Below are 17,502 nucleotides of genomic sequence, written 5' to 3'. Positions count from 1 at the left end.
GAGTTAAAAAAATCCAACCTAATACAACCCACCATAGGGGTCCAACCCAACCCACGTGGATCGGGTTGGATCCATGGGTTGGATAATTATTTTTAATTACTATTATTATTATTATTATTATTATTATTATTATTATTATTATTATTAAATTGGGCATTAGAACAACCCTATACACAAACTATTTATAACCAAATAATCTTAAGCACAACACCAAAACAACACAAACTATACAAGAAGAACTTAGCATTTGGGTTTTATTTAGGAAGATGGGCAAAAAAATAAATAACAAAATTGTATAATATTTTATTTAAATTTAAATATATATTAAATATAGGCGGGTTGGGTCAGGTTAGACGGATTTGTGAATATTATGACCTGAACCCAACCCAACCCACTATAAAAATTAAAAAAAAAAAAAAAAAATCTCACTAACCCAACCCACCAACCCTTAAAAACTGATCTAGTCCAACGAGTTGCGTTGGATCGGGTCAGTTTTGACGGGTTGGTTGCCCACCCCTAGAAGTGAGGTTTTGTGTTTTGTTTTAGAAGTTGAACTCATCTCCTCACCTTTTTTTACCTACTCTCCCTTAGAAGCACGCTTGACATGTTTCTTGGTGAGTATATCTTGTTCTATGCTATACTCCTTGATTAATATCCTAACCACCTCTAATCGTACATGTCACCCCTTAAATTTTCCCTTAGAAAGGTTGTGTTTCTTTGTAAAAAAAACACCATAGGTGCCCTTCTCTAGGGTGATTTGTGTCACTTGATTGTGTTCTTTAAGTTCTCTAAGGTCAACCCAACATTAGCTATATTGGCTGGAGGCATAGTTGGCTGAGTCTAGCATCCTACCAGAGGATGGACCAAGTTGGGTCAAGTTTTAGTTAGCTCATTGGCGCTGGGATATCACCCTTTAAGAGAATAAAGTTGTGCCCTTACCATTAGTTATAGCTTTTAGTGTAGCGGGTAAGGACTTGGTCTTAACAATTAGTATTAGAGTAAGGTCACAAAGTCGACTTCCCTATTTTGCATAGGCAGGTGCTTGTGGGGGGTGGGGGGTTGTTTTGTGGAGGCCTAGTAAGCTAAGTCTAACATCCTACTAGAGGTAGATGCCAAGTTGGGCTAAGTTTTAGTCAACCTGTTGAGGCTGAGCTGTCACCCTTTAAAGGAATAGAGTTGTACCCTTATCATTAGCTATTGTTCTTGGTGTAGTGGGTAAGCTCTTGGTATTAACAATGTGCCAATTAAAATTTTAGGAAGATGACTTCTGGCGAAAGAGGGTATGTAAACACCTCATTTTGTACCCCTTATGAATCAAGCCCCCATTCCCCAATGACGATAACACTAGGAGGTTTATGGCTAATATAGGGCCTAGCTATAAAGATGTTTAGTTGAAAGATGTTTTTTGAAAGGAGAAAAATCCTTACAAAACCCTAAGGGTGCATACGCGGCCTTGACCCTATATATGCATCCTTAACCCTTGCGTACGCAACCACGAGCCTGTGTGCACAATTAGGGTTTCTAGATTCTATGTAAGGAAAATATATTACAAAATCTCAATAGAGGCAATCCCACTTCACTTGGAATCACCTCCAAAAAAGCGATTCAAAGAGAAAATTTTTACTTAGAAAAGTATCATAAATTAAAGTTTCTTGGCTAGGACTTATTTTAGTTCAAAACCTTCTAGTTAAACTTACTAACCCACTGGGTATTTTATTTTGTAGATTGACTAAGGGGAATGGTCAAAATCAAGCTCTAAAAGCTTCTTGTGTCAGGTACTTGTTCTTGCTTTTATCTCTTTATTTATTGATTTTTTTTCTCTGTTTTACTGCTTTATTTCCTTTTTGTGTAGTTTAAGATCTTTGTTTATTTGTTTGGAAAGCATGTTAGATTGTTTAAACTAGGTTTGTTCGATGTTTGCTTGCTGAGTTTCTAGGAAGTATTGTCCATGCAGGATCGTGCCTGTGTACACAACCTTGGGTTCTCGCGTACGCAGGCCTCTACATGTGTACATAAGTTAGAGCCCAGAAACCCAAATTTTGTTTATTTATTTATTTATTTTGTTAAATGCATGCTTTTAGGTTATGTTTAGTTCTTTCTCACATGTTTTAGGTTTGAGGTCTGTAGCATAACATGTTTTTTGTTTAGAATGCACGATTAGGGTTCTTTGATTGAATGTACACCATAAACAAGCATATGGATATGAACATGCATTACTGCATAAGGGCTGTGGTGCAGCAAGGTAAGTGAGGTAAGTCATGCATATGACATGGACATACATTTGGTTAATTACCTTGTTTTATTTGTTGGACATGATTAGTATGATTGGTTGATGTCATAATGCTATGATGGGATGTTTAGGTTATCTTAAAATCGATGCCTTATTAATGTTGTTGCTTTGTGATGTACTCTCTGCCTCTTAAATGTATGTGAATGGATGCCATGATAGATGTATGTTAGGATTTGGGACAATAAGTCATGTTATATGTTAGATGCATGTTAGTGTGTGTGTGTGTGTGTAAGAGTCTAAGGTAGCCTATTAAAAGACCATTTTATGAGATTAGGATTTGGAACACAATGAGTGGAGGCCGACTTACAGGTCAGTCGGGGTTGGGTGCCTAACACTCTCCAACCCCATACCTAAACTTCGAACATGTACTCTAGTAAGATCAGTCATTCACATAAGGGTGCTATATTTGGTTCCTAGACCAAATCTAGGTGGTAACTCCATTTACACCCTCCGTCCGACCCACCCCAAGCCAAGGCGTATTTCCCATAAGGAGAACCAAAACTCGTCACTGGCGCTTGCACCAACAAGGTGGCCATTAAACTTGCTTATATACTTCAAGAGGTTCTCGTATGCAACCTTAATCATGCATAGAGATGGAGCTATGTTTGGGCTAGGGGGGGGGGGGAATGGGAAAAAGAAAAACATAATGTTTATTAAGCTTGGTTTTGAATTTTGGTCCTAAAAAATTTAAAATTCCCCACCCCCCCCCCCCCCCAATGATCTTGACTAACTTAAAACCAAAAAATAGCTCAAATAACAAGACAGAATCAGCCGAAATCATTGAAAATTAAACATATATATATATATATATATATATATATATATATATATCTTTTATGTCTAAGTTGAAGAGAGATAGAGTGTCATTGTTGCTTTGGTGGTACAACAACAACAACAACAAACCATAGAGTCCAATGGTTAAGGAAATTACAAATATAAATCCTCTTGGTATGTACTACTATAATGTATTTGGTCTTCCTTCCTCATCTCTTTCTTTGCAAATTTGGGGTTTTTGTTCAATGCTTCCATGCTTTTAGGAAAAGTACACTTTCTTTATTAAAAATTTCATTAAAATTGGATTCTTTTTTGTGGATTTCTATTTGGGTTCTAAATGAGTTATGAAAATTTTAATTTATCTCAAAGCATTAGTATAGAATAATTGCAGCTTAAGTGTTTGATGAAATTCCCCAAAGAAGCTTGGATAAGAACACATATTTTTCTTTTATATGTAGCTTGGCTAGAAAACATGGTTGTTTATGGGTTAATCTAGAGCTACAATATGAGGGTTCTGACTATAATGAGTTTTACCATGAATGCATTTTTGGTCCTTACATTTCGGGCTCTTTCCCATTTTGGTCCATACTTTTCTATTTTACAATTTTTAATCCCTAAAATGGAAAACATGTTTCAATTTGGTTCTTACTGTCATCTTAGTGACAGAAATTGCTTACGTGCCAAACAGAGTGCACGGTTGGCACACTAAATGCTGATCATGTGACAATTAAAATAATATTAAAAAAATTATTTAGCATTTTAAGAATGTCATGTCAACATTTAAATAAATAAAAAATACATAAAAATTAAAAAAATTAAATTTATAACTTTTTTAAAAATAAAATAAGACAATTAAAAAAAATTATTCCTTTCTTTTTTTTTTTTTTTTGGAAGAACCTGTTTATGTTCTTTGTGTTTTTTCCCATAATATGACTCATATTCTTAGATCAATAACAATTTAAAAAAAAAAAAAAAAAAAATTTTATCAAGCATTTTCTCACACAATCACACGCTCAAAAGAAAAGCTTTGACCCTAAAACTTTCTTCTCAAACCAATTCTCTAACTCTTCTAAGACCTTTTCAATCCTCTCTCTCTCTCTCTCTCTCTCTCTTAGATCAATGTCTCTCTCTCACAGATCAGTGCTTCACTCTCTCTTTTTTGCTCGAATCGATGTCTATTTCTCGATGGGTCTCTTTCTCTCTCTCTCTCTCTCTCTCTGCTTTGTCCTTCCATGGTGGTGGTGGTTATGAAATGGTGGTTGATTGGGTTTGGTGGTGGGTCGTGGGGTGGACTTGTTGATTGTTGGGTTTTGGTTATAGGTGGCAATATTGGACACGACTTGCGAACCCGACAAGACATGATATGAAATTAGTAGGTTATGGGTTGGGGCTTAATGGGTTCGTGTCATATTCGAGTTGATACGACTGACCTATTTAATAAACGGGTTGGATTAGTGTCCATCACATGGAACCCTTTGACCTGTCTGACCCGTTTAATTAAATGACATTTTACCAATATATCCTTCAAAACCTATGTATATAAAATTATTAGTTGTTGTGGTTTATTTTCTTTGACATATTATGATTGATTATTTGTGATATTGAGATATACTTTATTTTTGAATGATTATTTGTGATGCAATTACTCGTTAGTTTTGAGTTTTATATTAAAAAAAATTATTTTTTTGTTTTTTCATAATTCATATCAATTTGGTTAATAATAAAATTAGTTTTTTTTTTCTTTTAATTTTGATAAAATCTAATAAATAGGTCGACATGAATGATCTATTTAATAAACGGGTTGTGTTAGGGTTGAGGAATCTTGACCCGTTTAATAAACATGTCGGGTAAGGGTTGACCCATATAGTCGAATACCCATGAGTCGACACGACACGAACCCAACACGCGAACACGAATTGCCACCCCTAGTTTTGGTCTCAATAGGTTTTGGTGTTTTGAAGTTGAGATGTTTCGATATTTTGGTGATGACTGGGTTTTGGTTTCAATGGGTTTTGGTGTTTGGTTGCTAAGAAAATACAAGAAAAGAAACAAAAATACTAATTTATTTAATTTTTTGGGCAGCCAAACATGTTATTTGAGAAAGAACACGTCTTCATGTTCTTCCAACAACATAACAAAAAGGAAAAAAAAATTGAAACAATTTTAATTAATTTTATTTTAAAAAAATATTTCAGAATTTTTTTATTGTTTTATCTGGTGTGGCGTTTTTTTAATTAAAATCCTAACATGGAATTTTTAAAATACTAAAAAAAAATTAATATTATTTTAATGGTGTTGATACCCATTTTCGTGACACAATTTCTACAAGCCCAACTTAACCAAACCTAACCTTCTTATGGGTCTAATTCATATATTATATTATATTATATTTGGTTCTATTTTTATCATGGCCCAAGCCCATGCAACATATTGGGAAAATTGAAGCAGTATAGTTTGGAGAGTATGGGTCGATTTCTTTCAAACATTTTGCATGAACCCAGCCCATGCATGCTACCAAGTGGACAAGGGACACTAGTAGCACCTTAAACTTATAGCGGAGGCCTTCTACCCGAAATTTCCACCCAAAAAAAGAGTTTTTATACTCTGGCTGACTGTAGCTCAAAGTTTTTGCCCTAACCCATTTTTACCTTTAAAACATAGTTGGCTCTTATTGGCCAACTCCAACTACTAGCCCTCACTTACGTGAGCCTCCAAAAAGTCTAAAACAACTAAAAAGGAGGAGCTAATAAGGACTTAATCAAATCTTTCCCAAATTATGCATAAAGCAAGCTAACTCTTTTACCTAACTAAAGCAAATCTGAACCAAACATAAATTTTGCACCTGGAAGGTCCATAGCCTCATCTTTAGCCTAAAAACTAGTCATTAAGGACAACTAAAGGCTGCTATAAAACTCTCTCTTCAGCTCAAAACAAAGTCAACCACGTTTTACCCACATAGCTAAAATTTTAGAGCAAAAGCTCATTCAGTTAGCTAACATTCTCACAATTTTGAAGTTAGGAGGTGGAAATATGGGTACAAGGGAACATTTCCTCTCTTCCTCACGATCGCTCTCACATTTTTCTTCTCACTTACTGTGGTCGAAGTTTCAAACTTGTTGTGTTTTTATGTGTGGGTGCAAGGGAGGGTTGTCGCATATGAATGGAGTTGCCACCTAGTTATATGGTTTAGGAACCATGAATATAGTGTCCTTTTGAGGAGGGACCTTTGATATTACTACTAGAATTTGGGTTCAGAGTTTAGGTACGCTCTTGGGAATGTGTTAGGCACCCAAGATCGTCTAACGCTAAGGTTGGCCTCCCATCATTGTGTCCTATATCTTAACACGCACACTAACATGCATCTAACAAACAACATGGCATATTTAACCCCAAACAAACATACTTATCCATCCATAAAACAAAATAGAGCCAAACAAAAGAAACCCTAACAACCATTTAACATGTGAAAATCCTATCATACATCTAAAACAAAGCTGTAACTTGAACATGGTAGCAAACATATCATCAAAAAAACGCATCAAAAATAAAAAGGATAAAATACTAGAAACCCTAATCATACATCTAAGAACCCTAACACAAATGCATGAACATCGCTAATGCATGACTTACCCTACTTACCTCGCAACGCCTCAGCACCTATGGCATCATGAATGGACATGTGAATGCATGTTCATGTGAATGGAGTTGCCACCTAGTTATATGGTTTAGGAACCATGAATATAGCATTCTTTCGAGGAAAGACATTTGATCTAACTACTAGAGTTTGGGTTCAAAGTTTAGGTATGCTCTTGGGAAGGTGTTAGGCATCCAAGATCGCCAAACCTTAAGGTTGGCCTCCCATCATTGTGTCCTATATCTTAACCCTATTAAAAACCATCTAAATACTTATATTCTAGATACACACACACTAACATGCATCTAACAAACAACATGACATCTTTAACCCTAAACAAACATACTTTTCCATCCATAAAATAAAATAGAGCCAAACAAAAGAAACCCTAACAACCATTTAACATGTGAAAATCCTATCATACATCTAAAACAAAGCCGAAACTTGAACATGGTAGCAAGCATATCATCAAAAAAAACACATAAAAAATAAAAAGGTTAAAATACTAGAAACCCTAATCATACATCTAAGAACCCTAACACAAATGCATGAACATCGCTAATGCATGACTTACCCTACTTACCTCGCAGCGCCTCAGCACCTATGGCATCATTAATGGACATGTGAATGCATGTTCATGACATCGAAGCAAGTCACAAGCATGAAGCCCTAATCTTAACCCTAATCTAGACATGTGATAACAACAAACATATTAGAAGATAAACAAATAATCATGGGGCTTGCAACATGTGAAAAAGAGGCTATGTAAAAAAATGTGAAGGCAAGAAAAAAACAAACAAAAATTAAGGTTTTCTAGGTAACAGCATCACACACGCTAGAACAATATGCATGAGTTCAACCTGCGTGCATAGGCTAGATCATGCATACACATATCCTTACCTAGAAACCCTAATCAACACAAAAACAGAGCAGAAACTAAAACGTAAAATCTAGCAACCTAGCATGCATAAAGACATAAAGGAAACCTAAACTAAACTAAACTAAAAATATATATAAAAACGTGAAGCAGATTAAAACAAAGATTAGGGCAAAAGCCCCTAGGCTTGATTTTTTACCGTTCCTCTCAGTCAAATCTATCACAATTTAATAAAACGATGATTAGTAATCTTAAACTCAGAGGATTGGGGCTAGAAAATGTCCCAATCAAATAAAAAGAGACTTGAGGGTGTTTTGTGAAAAACTCCATTTTAAATAGTGAATCTTAGGTTTTTCCCGTGGGATTTCTGTATATTTTGAAAATGTACCATGTAAGGCTTTTTATAGTTGAAAAAATGGAGTTCGAAACAGCTCACAAATGATGTGGGATTCGTTTCAAACCTCAGCCATTATTTCAAAAAACTTGTCTTTCTTATACTTCTAAAACCCTAGCTGTGTGCGCAAGAATATGCCTGCGTACGTATGCATTGGTTCGTGTATGTAGGCCACGACCCACGTACACAGGCCAAGGGCCACTTTGGCCAATTTATTTTCATAATAGATTCTTGCTCATTAAAAGGGTTATATTTTCCATTTTAGCACTCCTCAAGTCAATTCAATATTTGATTGGGCTCTAAACTGGCTTTAGACCTTAGAGTTCGAGCATCATTGGGAAACGAGGGCCTGAGTCATAGTGGGTCCAAAATGCGGTGTCTACATTATGAATTTTTCAGCATTTTTGTTATTTGCATCTTGATTTCTCTCTTGTTAAAGCAAGTTAGCATTTATTTACTAAATATTGGAATTTTGGACTTGATACTCTCCACAAATAATCACTTTTTTTAAAAGCAATGGGAGATTTGAGTCATTCTCGCATTTTTGGCCTTTGTTGCAAAACATCCCCAACAAATGGTCGCATCAATTTTTAGTGTGCCAATAATGCACTCCGTTTTCCATATAAGCAATTTCCGTTAGTGAGATAATAGTAAGGACCAAAATGAAACATATTTTTCATTTTAGGTACTAAAAGTGGTCAAATAGAAAAATAAAGATCAAAATGGGAATAGACCCAAAATGTAGGAACCAAGAGTGCATTTACGCAATAATTTTTTTTAAGTACTGGGACTGGAGAGTATCTCGATCCTCCTCACTTGATAGTCTTGGCTTCATCCCTTATCATGCATGCACAAGCTCTAACAAGAACCCATTATTATTTAATCTAGTCTTGTTTCGTATACATGTTTTGTAATATGACTAGCAGATGAATACCTACTAAACCTTGCTCTTAGAATCAACCTTAATATAAGGCCATCCACCTATCTTATGTATGCAAGGACGGATCTAGGATTTCAAGTTAAAGAGGGCCAAAGTATAAAGAAAAAAAAATGACACTAAATAGGCATCCATATAATTTTAACCAATTATAAATACACAAAATCATTATTTCTTAATACATTAAGATGCAATAATTCACAAAAAAAAAAAAAAACACAAACAAAAACAAAAACAAAATACAAAAAATAATAATAATAATAATGATAATATTGTTTTTTAATACTAAACTAGCTAGGATTTTTATTTTTATTTTGAAGTTAGAGCATTTCTAGGAGTAGTGCTAAAAAATTTAGTTTTTAGCACCTCAAAAACTATTTTATCTATTTTACCGCCTCACTTTACAATACACTCAACATCAAATGTTCTATATTTTTACCTCTTCATTTGAATAATATAAACAACTCATTAAAATAATAAAGGAAGAAAGAAAATTTGAGTTTTTTAATTAAAGGAAAAAAGATAATCTTAAAAAATATTGTATTTTATTTTTAACAGCTTGTTATAGTTAACTAGTATTTATACAAGTTTATTGTAGTTACAAAAAATTTAACTTTAATTTCTCTAATAACACATGATTTTTTTGTGGTAAAATATCTTTTTTACTAAAAAACTATCACCATTGTAAATATTTTTATTGTTAAATTTTTAGACTAGATAGTTGTTAGTTAAACTAGGCTGGCTAGGCTAATTGGAGAAGAAAAAGGTCTAAAGTTTTGGAAAAGGGGCCAACTGAACAATGAAAAATATAATAAATAAATAAATAAAAATATTGGGACCATGGGTCCCAGGCCTCCTTGGGTCGGTCCCTGTGGGTACGAATGTGCCCACCTAAATAATAGGCTATTTGTTTCTCAAAAAACATAAATAATAATAGTTTTTTATTTTTTTTTCAAGCCATGCACACTATTTTAACCCGGCTATTCATTTGATATATGACCCTTCGGATGGGACCAAGTTAGTTAGTTGGAAATTGGAATCGATTTTTTGGGTTATTGGAGAATTTGGAGTATTGGACCTGGACACTCCTAAATTGTTCGAGCTTCCTCTTTCAAAAAATAAAAATAAAAATAAAAATATTTCGTGCTTCCTAGTAAATATATTTTACTCAAGTAATCCATTTTATTATGGGTTTCATTTAACTTAATTTGTAAAAAATTTTATGGTTATATTAAAACTTTATTAAAAATAAATAAATAAATAAAGCAATGCCTTTTATTTTAGGAAAAATCACTAGATGCTAATTGCATTGATGGCAGTTTCTTCGAATTTTTCCAAGTTAGCTGCATCGTTGACATTTTGATGTGATTGGCCAAATTGAAGCTGAGTTTCATTTTAAAATTGTTTACATGTAAATATAATGAAGTATCATACAATTGCACGATCAGGATTCTGGTGAATTCTTTCTCCATCTATTGAAGAAAAAAAAGTGCTAGGAACTCGTTTGAATTCCACCTCTCTCAAATATAACAAGTTTTTTGGTGATAATAGGGAATACGACTTAGCGAGCTTTCTTTATTTGGGTATGTAATTGACAAGCCCTGTTTGCCCCAAATCTTCTTTTCTTTTTCTTTTCTTTTCTTTCTTTGGTTTTTGTTATAGTCGGTAATTTTACTGTTTTTCTACCCCAAAAAAGAGAACACATTTGGTATTTTAGGCGTGAGATTTTTTTTTTTTTTGTGTGTGTTCTTATTTGAGGTTTTTCTTTTTATTGTTTGGCAGGGGAACGCATTTTCTTTCTCATGATTCTGAAGCTAAAAATGAGTAGCTCCTCATTCACATTTCTGCTGAACCACAATATATGACCCATTTCAGCACACTTCGCAGTGTTCAAAAGATGTTTACTTTTATTTTTCTTCTGTGTGTGTTTGAGAGAGAGAGAGAGATCTTACAATTTCAAAAATAAATACTGATAAAGAACAATATTATTTCACTCAAATAATGTAAATAATTGATACAATAATTAATGTTGAAAAGAATCGATTGATAACTACCTTTATTGGCATTTTTTTTTTTCAATAAATGAAATCTAAAGCCAAACTACAAACAATGTTTGAAAGCCATATCCTGGTAAAGCTTCTAGCATTGAGGAAGATCAGCTGGTGGAGGAGGCAGTATAGATGATATAGTTGGTCCATCCTCAACCTCAAAAGCCATGGCAAGTCCCCATGGCAAATGCACGTCCAGATGGCAATGTACAAGCCATATTCCTGTAAGTTCAAGTTGTAAGAAACAGGAACAATTTTAAAACTTCCAAAACCCTAGATTGGACTATCACTTTAATTAATATCATCTCGTGCTCCATTCTCGAACAAGTTTATGTGATAGGACATATTAAAATAAAGCAATAATTGTGGCTTCAATGTGTTGTGATAATAAAACAAAGAATTAAATTTAGGTCAAGTGCATTAGTGCACTAAATTTGCATGATATAAACATGAGTTTAAAACTAGACACGTATTAAGTCCAATACACTAATGTACATGTACTAGACCTAACCCATATTTGGAAATGTTAATCTATTGAATTTTTTGAGAATGTTATTATTAGGGAGTTAAGGTCTTAAAGAAGACAAACCTGGATTATTTGCTTGGAATCTAATGACAGCCCATCCTCCAACTGGAACAGCAATGGTGTTACGTGTCTGAGGGTTAACGAAGTTGAACTTTCCCTGATCATTAACAGAGTCATAATTTCCAAACCCTTGAGCCAAAACGTGGAAATTGAAACCATGAACGTGAATTGGGTGATTCTCAATGCCTACAAATGCTGTGTTTTGCAACACAATCTCCACCGTTGAATTGTACTTCAATGTCTTGACTTTGGTTGCTTTGGGTGCATAAATCAGTGATTGATCAGAGCTGATGTTGGGGTTGGTATAGTCAAACTTCACCGGAGGCTTGTTAGGAAAATCAGTGGTGTAGACCCCACCCACGTCATAGAAAAAGGCTTGCAACATGGACAGCTTGCTAGTACTAGGGAGCACAAATGATACGTTGTTCATGCTCGCAGAGAGTCTCTGATTAAGTGGGCCTTGACACGTGGTATTCCCAGTTACGTTGGACCCACAACGTTGCAGGTTGATCCCAAAAGTTATAAACATGTGCTCATCCACTTGACGAGGCACTGGGACCCAATGTGGCCCACCAGCTAGGCCTGTGAGATTACTGTAAAACTTGTGGGCTGTCAATGTGTCATTGGAAGCTGGTAGGACCGGCATGAGAGGATTTGCTGACGTGGAGCCTTCATAGACGATGATGCCCCTGGTGGTAGTGTTATCAAACGACACGTTTGCAGCACTAGCGTATGGAGTCGCGGCCATGTAGTAAGAACCCACGGGTTGATCAGCAGTGACAAGAACATCAGTGGTCTGGCCAGGTGCGACCACAACTACGTCGGTCACATATTGTTCCGTGTACGAGGCGTCTATTGCGACAACTGTCAGCTTGTGATTGGCTATCTTGAAGAAAAGCTGGTTATTGAGTGCAGCGTTGATAATGCGTAGCATGTATGTCTTTCCTTCAACCACCTTAAGCTTGTATATTTCTGATTAAAATAAAGTAAAACATGTTGCATGAGTGTCTAATTAGACAATGCTTTGATCGATGATGATTAAAATTGTTTTTTTAATGAAATAATAACAAATTATTATTTATGCAAGTGATATTAAGATCTATATTATGATGTTTTTAAATGAGATATTCAGATTCAAATCTCTATTTTCCTAACTATTATCAACTCACGATTTTGAGAGCATGAGTAAAGATTGCCAGGCTTTCCATTTATCGTGAAAGCATCAGAATTGTTGGGAGCTCCACCGGTAGCAAGTCCCTGGTTCTCGACGTCAACGACATTAGCATTCCACCACTCTCCTGCAACCATATAATTTCATTTTTATTTTTAAGTGACCTAACACCATTATGCAACTAAAAAATCCAAGCAAGTTGTTGTTCATTTTTTTAGCCATCTTATTATTTAAATCAATATAGGACAAAGAATTATGTGAGGATGGAATACCAAATAAGATGGGAACTTCCTTGTCGGGCTTAGGGAATGGATATGAGTGATCGGATTTGGGGTGAATGATGAGTGCACCATGAACTGTTGCGCGGAGCCAAGATACATGAGCATGCCACCAAAGCGTTCCTTCCTGTCCGGTAATTTTGAATTTATAGGTATAGCTATTTCCAGGAACTATAGGGCATTGAGTTACATATTCAGGCCCATCAGCCCACCCACTCAATTTTTGAAAGATACCATGCCTAAAAGTACAACATTCACCACAAATACAAGCATATCAGAATGATAATAAGAACTGAATTTTAAATTTTTGGAAAAATAGGTTGACACAAGGATTGTGATGATAAGAATAAATCTTGCAATATAAATAAATTATATTGCGTTCAGATGTGTTTTATTGTTGAAAGTACTATAAAAAAAGTATGAAATTTTTTTATGTTAGCCCAGTCAAAATAAGCTCAAACTCTCCCTACCAAAAAAAAAAAACATTTTTGTACTTGCCAAACATACATTTGGATATAATTTTTTTTGTTGAAATTTGATTAATTTATAGTTATATCATGAAACATATGAGGTTTTAAAAAAATTGGTATGTGAACAAATAAGTTAAAATTTTAAAACAAACAAATAATTTCAAACAGACATTGATATTGATATTGCTTGAAGTTTAAACAAAGTCTTTATAACAAGATTTCTTAATGCAGAAGATAGATTTCTACACAAATACAAATCTTTGATTTTTGTTGCTGTGAAAAGAAATTAAAAGTTTGAATGAATTAAAAAAGTGAAAAACCTATTAAACAATTGACTACACTGAGGTCATTTTCAAAGGGGGGAAATTTTGGGATTTCTTAAGAAAATGCTATCTTGTTTTACTCTCAAAGTCAGACCAATTATAGAAGACCAATGATTTTCAATTGTACAACTTGTAAATGATTTACCAATGAATTGTTATGTTATAGGGTGACTTATTGTATACGTGGACAACAAGGATGTCACCCTCTCGAACACGTATGGTTGGGCCAGGGAGGCTTCCATTCACTGCAGTTATCACTTGCTCATTGCATAGCCGACGGACAGTGAGGTTTTGCACCTGAAACGAAGGAAAGAAGAAATGTTATAATAAGGTTTATGTGTCAAATTAGTTCCATAATGACAAAACGAAGCAAAAACATTAATATTTATATTCCCATAGAGATGAGGGCTGAAGAAGTTAAAGTAAATAACCACCTACTCTTAATTTTAGAAGCAAGAAACTGAGACTATGACATGTAAACTTTGGGCAAGAGTGAGTACTGCACCAAGTCTTACATATATTCCAATTGCAGGCCATCACATAATGTAGTAATTGGTTTAAAATAAAAGTAGTATCAAAATGATGTTACTCAATATAAAATATCCATAATTATGAAATATTTTGTATAAAATAAAAATGGCGTGAATGATTGGTTTATATGAAGATTATATTACTTTAAGTATAACATGTAATGTTAGATGCTATGAAAAATAGTGTGCCTCTAGCATTATTCATGCATGCCTTTTGAGAGTTTTTGAAAGTAAGAGTGCAATTACTTTTAGTTTGTTAAATATTAGCATTGATACACCATGTTGAATATGCTATTATGGATGTGGAAACGAAAGCATAAAGTATAGAACACAATAACACAAGAGGATTACGTGGTTCAGCCTAACGGCCTACATCCACGGAGGAAACCCTAAAGGGCTACATCAATAATATATTAGAGTGTAGAACAAATCCTGTGTTACAATTAACTATAACATGTGTATATATAGCAGACTAAACCCTAAACTAATAGACTTCTAGTACAAGTAGGAAACTTGGCTTACACACAAAGTAGACTTAGGCTTGGGCTTATGCTAATGGGCTAATATATATCTCTAACATAGTTGATGCATGGAACTACAAAAATTGAGCCATGCATGTTGGAAACTTAAGGCACATCAATACCTTATTGCACTATCAACTGAACCCAAATTTCTCATAAAGACAAGGAAAAATAAATAAATAAATAAAAACAGGTAAAGTAAGTTCATTACATGGAATGAATGTTCAACAATAGCAGCAGAAGCCATTGATGATGCTAAAAGAGCTAAAGCGCATGCTAGCAGAGCCACAAAGCGTGCCATGTTGAAGAGAGGATACAGCTCCTAAGAGAAAAATAGACAAAGGGAAGACTTTGAAGTTTCTATCTATATCAGATGAACTTCTTGTTGTTGTTCTAAGAACGTGTTCATATAACTTATTAATAAACTTGTGTATGTGTTCAGAGATATCTAAAAGAGAGGAGTCGAGTACTATATATATATAGATAGATAGACAAAGCCTTAGGCTTTACAACGATTGCGTGACAAAATAGCTTACAGGTCCCATTGGTTTTAATAAGGCTTTTGAATTGGCATCCCCTTGCGGTAGATAGCTGAAACTTCGTTATCTAACTGCTTAAGTTGGCCATCCGAACATCCATCAAAGAAAGCATGTAAAAGTCAGAATCTTGGTTTTTCAAGCAATCTCTTTGAATAGGAATATTTGACCATAGCTCGAAAGCCCTTTTAGTCCAATTTAATCTTTCTTTATAGCTCTTGAATTTGAAAGGGTTAGGTATACATTCACGGAATTTTTACCATTTCAACAGTAGGAAAATTTCCTTGAGCTCATTTTAGAAGTTTTATAACAAGTACAATGAACAAGAAGACAAGTTCAGCTTAGCATTGGACTGAATTTATCTCGCCTAATCTAAATTTGAGTAATTCAACTGGGTTTTTGGTGATTACTATTAATTTTTGTGAGGAAGTAATTAAATAGTAAACAATAGTGCGGTTGGGGTTTACTTTAATTTGGTAAGCAAATGCAAGAAATTGTATTATTATGGTCTCTTTTTATTTAAATTGATGACCACGGTATATATATATTTCGCAAATAACTAGCTTAATTAGTTTTATAATAAAAAGTTGTTTCTTATAAGTGATATTGTTTTTCCATCAAACACCGAAAAAAATATATTGTTTTTCATCAAAAAAGAAATTATAAGTTATATTGTTTAGGGGAATACAAATCCATTGTGAAAGTATTGTTACTTATAATTGACTTGTTTTCATTTTAAACCTTGGTTATTTTATAAGTAAAAAGAATACCTAACAAATTATGATTGGTAAGATATAATGTGAAACATAAAAAGTAGTACATATAATTTGTATTCTTATTTTAGGAGACTAAGAATGCGTTTATACAAGCTTACCTCGATTAATTTATTTTGTTTAAAAGATAGATACGCAGGTATAATGCTATCAATTGGAGGAGGATATAGTATTGAGTTTTTCCCCCCTTTAATCATACACATTGCATGTGGCACATAGGGATTGATCTCAATTCTAAACGAAATCCTAAATTTAATAAAGAATTAACTATAAATGTCAATTATCAACTTAAATTTAGAATACAATGAGCTATATGTAGTTTCAAGTCTTAATTTTTTTTTTTAAAAATAAAAATAAAAAGCTAAAATATATTATTATAACTCAACTGACACTTTTTGGAGTTTCTAACGAAAATATCTGAGACTTAAATCCCTTCTCCCTATTATAACTATCAAATTATTAAAAAATAAAATTTGGTATAGAGTATGCAAATTATTTATTCTTGATTACTCAATTTAGAAAAACAAAATTGTTGTTTTGTTATTTAATAATATAGTTCGTGATTGTGATGCAATTGATTTATTCAATGTTTATATTTTTCAAATAAGTTGTGAGAGTAGAGTAATTATGAAAACATAATGAAAACAAACATTTTTAGAATATGGTAAAAAAATTTATTGAAATTTATACTTAAATTAATAATAAGTTTGGGCAAGAAAATTTGACTTAGTTTCAAATTAATTGGAACAAGTTTTAAAATAGATTTAAATAGAATGAGCTAAAAGTAAGATTAGATGGACTCAAAGTAATTTTAAATGTGCTAGAAGTAGTTTTAAAATGAAGGGACACTTGGAAAAATTAGAGTATCTAATGTCTTACTAGAATGACATACACTTAATACAAAATCATAGCGCAATTAAAACTTAATACATAGTTAGAAAAAATAGGGTCTAGTTTAGGGCCGACTCAATACATTTTGGAGTCAAACACAAATAAAAAATATATTATTTCTTAGTTTTTTATTAGTAATACATGAATTAAAAAAAAAAAATCAACCTTTTCATATAATTTAATAAATTAATTGGACTATTTTCATATATTTATAAATGTGTTAAAAAAATTTTGATTTTAAAATATTGAAACAATCAGTTTCAAAAATTTAGAATAAATATCATAATTCACATGGTTACCGTTTCTCTTGGCAACGTTCAATTTCAGTAATAAATTCGGCTCTAAAACTATTAAATCTAATTTAAATTTCAATAGAGAGAAAAAGAAATTAAAAGTAAAATCTTTGGGAGTTGAAAATGTTTATACTCTTAAAATGTTGAATATTCAAAAAGAGTATATTTTAAAAATG

The 17,502-nt window shown here is 33.3% G+C and overlaps 1 protein-coding gene across 1 annotated transcript; it reads right to left on the bottom strand.

Annotated features, from left to right (window-relative positions):
- Positions 1–10,873: 10,873 nt before the first annotated feature.
- On the bottom strand, positions 10,874–15,283 carry LOC142611015 (laccase-7-like). Its single transcript, XM_075783007.1, has 6 exons — positions 15,045–15,283; positions 13,928–14,079; positions 12,984–13,228; positions 12,710–12,838; positions 11,544–12,512; positions 10,874–11,176 (listed from the first exon to the last, which is right to left on the bottom strand). The coding sequence occupies exons 1-6, from the start codon at positions 15,132–15,134 to the stop codon at positions 11,046–11,048; spliced, it is 1,716 nt and encodes a 571-aa protein (XP_075639122.1). The 5' UTR covers positions 15,135–15,283; the 3' UTR covers positions 10,874–11,045.
- Positions 15,284–17,502: the final 2,219 nt, after the last annotated feature.

Source organism: Castanea sativa, chromosome 9 (genome assembly GCF_040712315.1).
Source record: "Castanea sativa cultivar Marrone di Chiusa Pesio chromosome 9, ASM4071231v1".
In the NCBI taxonomy this organism is placed as follows: domain Eukaryota; kingdom Viridiplantae; phylum Streptophyta; class Magnoliopsida; order Fagales; family Fagaceae; genus Castanea; species Castanea sativa.
The sequence above is the reverse complement of the archived record's forward strand: the minus strand, read 5'-3'. Positions and strand labels throughout refer to the sequence as shown.